General features: G+C 43.1%; 1 protein-coding gene across 9 annotated transcripts in view; it reads left to right on the forward strand.

The window, feature by feature from the left end:
• CLOCK (clock circadian regulator) overlaps positions 1-8,480 on the forward strand; it is a 2,260,868-nt gene extending 2,252,388 nt beyond the window's left edge. For all 9 annotated transcript variants that reach the window (XM_085642074.1, XM_085642079.1, XM_085642082.1 and 6 more), the window contains one exon: positions 7,163-8,480. In XM_085642074.1, coding sequence (XP_085498200.1) covers positions 7,163-7,333 — 171 coding nt within the window. In that variant the 3' untranslated portion in view covers positions 7,334-8,480. The remainder of the gene's footprint in view (positions 1-7,162) is intronic.
• Positions 8,481-8,878: the final 398 nt, after the last annotated feature.

Below are 8,878 nucleotides of genomic sequence, written 5' to 3' on the forward strand. Positions count from 1 at the left end.
CTGGCAGCCTTGTAGATCCCCTAACTCAGCTTCCTCCTCCTCCTCTGATTAATCTTAGACCTAACACTCTCCCCAATATTAAGATCCTCTCGAGACTCGATCTTCCGCCTGATTGTAGTCCATATGTTGTTGTCCTAACAGGTGTACCCGAACTCCCGAAGGATAGAGCCGAACCTTATCTATCACTGAAGTTTAAGGCAATACACTGGATGAATACACATAGACCTTTGCCATCCAATTTGAATGTGGAAATCCTGATGGTTCGAAGAGTTTCCTGGGTGGGTCGGGGCCCGAAGAATATAAGGGGAGACTGTATAGTTGTAACCTTTAGAGATCCAAGGGTGCCAAAATATGTGTTTGAGGGGGGATGGGCTGACATTGCTAATGGAATACACACCTCTCCCCTTTCACACTTTTATCCTCTAGGATCACTTACCTATAAGAGGGACATAGTTAATGTGCAACTGGGTAGAGAGAGACTGGGCTTTGGCCAAATTGGAAATCAAGAGGCTGACACATATCCGTTACAGTTCAATATACCCTGCCACAATAGGTTCAGTCCCTTGGACTGTATAGATTGACTGAAGCCTAATCTTGTCCAAGGGCCTGCCGTGTTATTATCGATGGAGCTAACCCCGAGTTTGGTTATTCCCCCATATCCCTTGGTACCCCTGGGTTATGATAATAGGAAATTCTGGGATGGTGGCCATGACCTAAGCTTAGGGGGAAAATCCCTAAGACCCCCTTCGATAACCTTGGATTATCAAAGATTAGGGGAATTTAGGCCTATTCTGGGAAAGGTTGATGGCCAGGGCATCTCTTCCACTTTGACCTCGACCGTGTACAAGGATGGACACTCTGTAAAAGGGCCAAAAAACCGAGTTACGGTGAGGTCAATGGATTTAATATCTCCTAAGCCAGCTGTGCCCTGTTCCCCCACCCATCTTATTAACACGCCCCACCCTCTTCCTCCCACAGATTTGGGACCAAGAGACATCATTAGGGACAGTTTAGCTATCCCCTTGGGTATTACTCCAACCTCCTGTATGACTCACTCTGGTAACCTCACTACCAATCAGGTTGTGGGGTTAAATATTCTATCCTGGAATGTGGCAGGTCTGACACGCCTGTTAGAACTCCCCGATTGGGGGGAATTCATTGATGGCTATGACATCTGCCTATTACAGGAGACCTGGGCACTGAGGCCTTACCACCGTGTAGGGTTCGCTACCTTTTGGGAACCCGCGGTAAGGTCAAAAAAGGGCAGACCGTCGGGAGGGATGCTTATCTGGGTCCGAACTCATTTGGGATATGACTTTAAAAAAATATGTACCGACTCCCCGGATATCATGTGCCTAGCCATGTCCTCCCGGGATAGCCAGGTGCTGAACCTGATAAATATATACTCCCGCCCAGTGAACTATGGCCAATTGTCTCCCACTCTGGTCAGCCTAGAGGCCTTTCTCAGTACGATTACTAATCCTGAGCATCTTATAATCGGTGGAGACTTCAATTGCCACCACGAACCATTGAACGGGCTAACCATGCCTGTATCCCAGGAGGAGGATCAAGTATGGGATATACCACCACCCAATACTTACCCCACAAAGGCCTGGACGCCATTGGTCCTACAACTCACACAAATCACACTCACCTTTTCGGTGAGAGCATGTAACGGCAGGTTCCCCCTTGATAGCCCAAGTAACTCAACTTTCGAAAGAAATGGGCAATCCTCCATTATTGATTATATTATGATTAGTATGGGACTGTGGCCAAGGATCCTGAACTTTGAAGTTATTAAACGCCATGAAAGTGACCACAATCCCATAGTCGTAACTATGGAGGGTTTTATTACCTCTCTTATTACCGCCAATGATTCACTTACCGTAGTACCTCTGACTGTTACCGGTGGAGCACGGAGAATTAGATGGGAGAAGATTGCTCAATCTGAAAGGGATCTCAGCGCAATGTACTCCGAGATTTATCCTCTCCTAGAGAAAACAATGGGAGAATCTATTATATTTGAGGGTCACGCAAACACTGAACTATTCGGAACTACCCATACAGAACTTTGCGCCATCCTTGGGACCCACTTTAGCCGAGCTATTAGGACTAAGTTAGCACCCACGAGGGGGAAGTCTACTTGGTTCAATAAATCGTGCAGGGAAGCAAAGTTATTGCTCCTGACAACCCTCAAGAATGGCAATATGTTAGAAATTAAGGAAGCAAGGGCTTCCTTTAAGAAAATCTCCCTTGAAGCAAAAAAAGATTGGGAAACTACCAGATGGGAGGAGATCTCATTTGCACTCAAGAATAGGGACCTAAGATCCTTCTGGAATCTAGTTAAGACAGGATCATCAGCCCCTAACCAAGCACTCCAACCCAACCTCGGGGAAGAAATCTGGTGCAGTTATTTTAAAGATCTGTATGCCTCTAACGCACCAGTAGCGAATAAACCCCCCCTTGCTCCTATGCCCGCCTACCTACCATTCCGGGGCCGGCTCAGATGTGCACCCTTAGCGAGGTTAGAGTGGCTCTTAGCAAAGTACTGCCTAATAAAGCCCCCGGCTTAGATAAGATCCCAGGAGAGCTCTTCAAAAGCGAACCTGATATCTGGGTCCCATATCTCTATGGCCTTTTTAATGCAATCCTAGGTGGAATGCCGTTACCATCTACATGGGCCGGAGCAGAGATAATACCAATTCATAAAAAGGGCTCCCCACTCGATCCGGCTAATTATAGGCCTATTAGCCTAATCGATGTAGCTCAGAAGATTTTCGCTCGCATCCTCTTAGGGAGACTCCAGACTTGGATGGTGGATTCTAACATTTTGACTCCTCTACAAGTGGGCTTTAGAGCCAAGATGTCAACCGTGGACCAATTGTTTAGGCTGCAAATGATCCACTGGAAAACTATTATTCTAGAAGGAGGCTGTCTTTACCTCACGTTCGTTGATTTAAAGTCTGCCTTCGATATGGTGGACCGAAGTCAGCTTTGGGAGCTGTTAAAGGAGATGGGAGTACCCCTTTATCTCTGCGACCTATTAGAGCGACTCCACAAAGACACCTTTGCCAGGGTCAGGTTTGGATTAAAGCGAGAACTCACGCACCCATTTGGGGTTGAAAAGGGAGTAAGGCAGGGGTGTGTCCTAGCCCCAACCCTTTTTGCCCTATTTTTAAATGGGCTTGTTGAGGATATTCTGGCCCTAAGAGACATAGATGCCCCCAAGTTGGCAGGTAGGAAAATTCCTGCACTAATGTTTGCAGACGACACCTTGCTCCTCTCCAGGACTCCCATGGAGATGGGAAGAGTCCTGGACGGTTTTGCATCTTTTTGCAGGAAAAGGAATTTAGTCATTAATGTAAGCAAGACTAAATATATGGTGTTCCATGCAGATACCACCAACCATCCTACCCCTAAACTGGACGGTCAGCCGTTAGAACGGGTCAATACATTTGACTATCTGGGCTTGACCCTCAATAATAAAATGACCTGGGGCCCTCAGATCTCTAAAGTAAATTTAAAACTTGTCCAATTAACCGGGGGCATCTCTAAGATGCTCAAAAATAGCCACCTAAAATTGATCAGCCCACTTGTAGAGATTTATAAAACCCAGGCCAGGGGTGTTGCTGCTTATGGTGCAGAATTATGGGGCCACACCCCCTCCCAGATCTTAGTTAAGTCAGAAAACAACTTTTTTAGAAACATATTTGCACTCCCAATGAGTACTCCTATGCAGCCACTTAGGATGGACTTAGGCATCCAACCGATTACGGATATGGTCGCCTCTAGACCAGTAATGTATTGGCGCCGCCTATGGAGTACCCCTGAATTGATAAATTTCCAGGAGGAATTGAAGTCTATTCTGTTGATCCCAATGGCAGGTGCCATCCCTTGGCTAGCTTACATAAAGAAATTACTAAGGGAGATAGGGAGAGAAGACCTCTGGCTCTCTCCTGAGCACGCATGCCTTTCTTTATCAAAGAGATCTTTGGCAAAAATTCTGGAGGAACGAAACCTGACCCACCTTATTCAATCTGCTACTACAGCAAATTTGACCTCTGTTTTTCTTGAGGTCAAAATTAGTTACAAATTTGAGCCTGTAATAGATTTGATTCATTCAGTTATGGCCAAAAAACTGTTTCTACAATTTAGGCATCGCTCCCTCCCGCTCTTTTCGAGAACAAATAAGTGGCCTGGCTCAGTTCGGCAATCCTGCCCTGGTTGTGGTGCTTCTGAAGAAACTGAGGCACACGTTATTTTCTTTTGTCCGGCATACATAACACCTCGCAGAATATGGATAATCCAACTAGCTAAGAATATAGGGGCAAGACACTGTATAGAACTCCATAGGTTGCTAAAGTATGATACTTCTCCCATATATGTTACTGTGATTGCCAAATTCCTCTTCTCAATGTGGCTAATTAGAAGAAAATTGTTACCCCACTAAGGCAACTTTGGTGTTATTATTCTTATTTTATCAACCGTTCTTATCCTATGTAATGATGAATGTGTTTTATTAGACTAATGTTTTACTAATTTTGATAACTGTTGATATTATATCATGTCTTTTTATGCACTTTTATGGCTAATAGCCGAAATAAAGTTTTCTGACTGACTGACTGATTGTCTTTTTGTGCTGCCTATTTCACTTGTGTGCAACCTGTCTTCCACTGCTTGGATTGTCCCTTTGTATGGGCATTGGATTTTTGCCTCCCCAATACGGCATTTCCTCCACCTGACTTTGAACTGCTAATGAGTCCCTTAGTGGCCCATGAGCAGGAATGTTCCAGTGTTGGGATTATGGCCTGCGCAGCGGCGCTGGGAGTTCTGGCTGAATGGGATATCTTTGCAGCAGCAGATGATTTCTTATAACGCAGTTACTTTGAATATCACGCAAGCTGTCCTTTCATGGTGCTGGAAGCGCCCCGAATTGAAGAACATGTATGTTCATTCACTTTACTTAATTGGATGGCAACGCTCTTTTCTGCCGAGAACAATGACTTCCTCTTGGAGGCTATTGCAACATACTGTTCGTACACCCTGCTGGATTGAATTAACCACAGTATCCATGATGGCTTTTTTTAAATTATTTTTTGTGTGCCTTTTTAGACACAACATTTTTTTTTCCTTTCTCTCTTTTATCTCGCTTTCTTTCTCTTTCGGAATATTCCTTGCAAATAAATGGTATCACTGATACACATGCTCTTGATTCTTGCTCAGACTTTTGAAAACTGTGTTCTCTCTAAGACCACTGTCCCATGGACTGACCAAGGGGAGGGTGTAGTGTGGATAATTACACACCTACAGACATTGCTAAGTTAGCATAAGTTGGACGCCATTTTGCCGCTTTTGCTCACGTTACTACATGGCACATTCCGGGTAAACACTTTGCTTGACACATGAGAACTGTCTGTACTTCATGTATTCACTTGAAAACTCTGCTCCTCATCTGCACAGCGTGTTCAAGGTCAAAAACAATGAGCTCTGTTGAATTGCTTTGGTCAGTCTCACATCCCTAGCCATAACATAGAACACAGCTGCAACCCTAGAAATCTGGTGCTTTTAATATTGCTGTGAATGCATGTTAACACACGTGGAGAAAATTCTTTCCAGGATAGAAGAGCTGGACTTGTCCGGAGATGTAGATTCCTGCATCTGAACACGGAGGTATGGGGTCCCCTGACAAAGCCTGGAGGTCTTCTATAATTATAATAAACTAGCTTCTAGCAAGGCAAGGCGCTGTAGTCCTGTTTCCACTATCATTATAATATGATTTCTCCTTTTGTTCTATATGGAATTGTAACTATGCTGATTTGTTTGATCCTATGCATTTTGCTGCTAGTACTGACACGTGTATTGCATTATAGAGCACGTTAGTTAAAATAAACATTTTAAACTATACTTTGACTCTATTTACTCATTTTGTGGACAAGTACGAGAGTTTGAACGAAAGAGTGTTCTTGTTCCCACGTATCCTGAGAGAGGAGGGAGTAGCATGTTCTAGGATGTCTAATCATTGGTAGCTTTGCTGTAGTATAGAGAACGAATGAGACACTGTAGCTAGTCGGATAGGGGCTCTGGGCACCGAAGTGGGTATTGGTACACCACTACACACTGAGGTCCTGGTTTCCTGCGCATAGTTCTGCATATGTGCAGAATCCCTGCAACAAAAAGTAACTATACCTTAAAGCCTAAGACGTTTTACTTACCTTCTATAATGAGATCATAGGCATACCACCTCTAGTAGTCGATGTAATCTGATAGTAATCAAAAACTATTCCAAAAGTAATTACTGTATAATTTAAACTACGTTTTGAACCAATACCGACCTGTAACACTTGCAAATCCATTCCCAATCGCATTTCTATGTAAAGTATTACAATTGAAAGTACATTTTAACTTCCTGTACCAAGTCCTGCTTGGTTCCAGAAATAAAACATAAGTATACATTTTTTTATACTTACCCAACTGGTCTGGACACTTTCTCTGAGTATGTGTAATTAGTCCTTGATTGAGTGAATACAATAAATGCTTAACACACCCTCTGGGTAAGCCTAACTGCTCGCCCACACTACCACAAAGAGAGCTGTTAGTACTTACCTAATTTAGCCTCTGCTATACTTCCCTGGACTATGTGCACACTATACCTTACTTTGGTATAGTTTATACAGAGCCAGCTTCCTACACTCAGTGACTGCTATTACCAGTCCAGGAATGCTGCATCATGATGTGAACTATTTTATATTCCCTGCCAAGGAAGTGCACTAACGAATTTGTATTTTATAAGGGGGTGACCACGTTGTGCACAAGCAAAATGTAGTCATTCAAAACGAAGGGAACCAGTGACTGAAGTAGCTGATGCACTGTACCATGCTGTAAGCTGTGATGGGAAGAAGCAAAATGTAATTGACAATTTAATGGTCTATTGGATGAAGACCACCTATGAAAAGCCCCTTTATGCATGTGCATATTCTGTTATTTATTTGAAGAAACAATAGTCTGTCGAGACAGCCAAAGCTTTCTCAAAGCTCAGACCTAAATACACATTAGTACAGCAAAAGCTTTGACTTTTAGAGGCAAGATCTATTAGCTTTGCCCTTGCTTGTTATTCTTGTGTGTTGAAACTATAAATAATAGTTACTTTTTTCCCCTTTAACAGGCATCCCGACTTCTCCATGGAAATCAGTCAACACAGCTTATCTTGTCAGCAGCTTTTCCACTCCCACAGAACACCTTCGGTCAGTCCCATTTCCAGCAACTGTCTCAGCAGCAGCAACAACTTTCACATCTCAGAACTGACAGCTTAAGCGACAAAGTCCAGCAACAGTAGTGTGCCCGTGCAATGCATGTGGGGCTATGCCGTAAGCACGCACACTGATGACAGAAGTGGCAATGGAAACAGGTCGAGAACTTCAAGACATACCTTTGGGAGCATCTCTTCGGTAGAGTGTAGGCAGTTGGACAGCATGGCCATTATGGAAAGTAGCCTTCACGAGGTTTGTTCTCTACCCTGGCCTGTATTAAGGCGAACCGATCACGGCAAACTCTCAGGTCCGAAAAGGGCACACTAAGCTTTTTTCAAATAGGTTTCTGCAGATCATTGTGTGTGAGTTTTAATGTTACAATGAAACTTCTACAACTATCTCCCGAATATGTTGAAAATTGTGAGACGACAGCCCAAATTCCCTCTATTTTTGTACAGATGATTATGGGACACTAAATATTTTCAGAATGTTAAGTGAAATTTTACGTTTAACTGCACCAATGCTGTAAACTTTTATATACATAATGTAAATATGTCTAGGTAAAAGAGCAAAATATTTTATAAGCTGCATGATGGTACTATCTGTATTTGCTGGTGGTTGGGTGATTTCTTGAATCTACGAACATTCTAAAAGTGTGTTTTTTTGTTTGTATTTACAGTGTGATTATGCACCATTACTTTGACTTTGTAGAAGTAACTTGTTTGCGATCATCTCGTGATTGTCAGTTTGTTGATGTGGTATAGAGCGTTCGCTATGACTCTAGGTTAAACAATTCATGCATGGTGGTGTCCTAAACCGTCAACACACCACAATTAAAATCACCATCTTTATTTCTTTGTCAAAAGCCCACAAAGAAACCTTTTTTCCTCTTTGCTGCTTGGCGGTCTTGAATTTTACCTCTGAGAGCTATTTTTGTCACAAGTGAAATTGTTTATGTGAAGTGCTTTTAAAAGAGTATGTATAAATATTTATATTTGAGTTTTATGATTCTAATATTGTAAGGGTTTGGCACAATTTAACTCTGTCACACAGGGGCACCTGTTTGTGCACCTGCCACACATATGGTCTCGCCCGCCTCACATATGTTCTCGAATGTTTTCTATTTGTAAAAGAGTATTTAGGGCTATTTAAAAGAAGAAATAACACCGTGCTGTGCCTTGATGTTTTGAATCAGTAGATAAAACATATCGCCTGGGTATGGCACCAACCGAGTATTTGAGTTTCTTTTCAGTTCATTCATCACAAGATATTGCCAAAACTTGATATTGTTTATTTTAGTAATGGCTACTAACGGACATCGTGAGAGAGTATGCCTTCTTCCTACAGAAATACTCACTATTTGCTTAGTGAATGTTGCCGTAACCCCTTTCAGAAGGCTGCAGGCTGGGGCTACTGGGCCCAACCATGTAGGTTGAGGCCTTTTACTCCTGATGTCCGAGGATGTGGCTTACTAAGGATTCTGAGCAACTGAGGCAAGTACACCTTCTGCAGCTGACTGTCACTGGAAAACGTGTCTGAACAGTAAGCTCCCTCTGGGGTGGGCGGTTGGGGGAGGTCAGGAGGATATCAATGAGTGAACATGGACTCACAGCAGCAAATGCTCGCAGCAG

Source organism: Triturus cristatus, chromosome 2_2, assembly GCF_964204655.1.
Source record: "Triturus cristatus chromosome 2_2, aTriCri1.1, whole genome shotgun sequence".
Taxonomy (NCBI): Eukaryota; Metazoa; Chordata; class Amphibia; order Caudata; family Salamandridae; genus Triturus; species Triturus cristatus.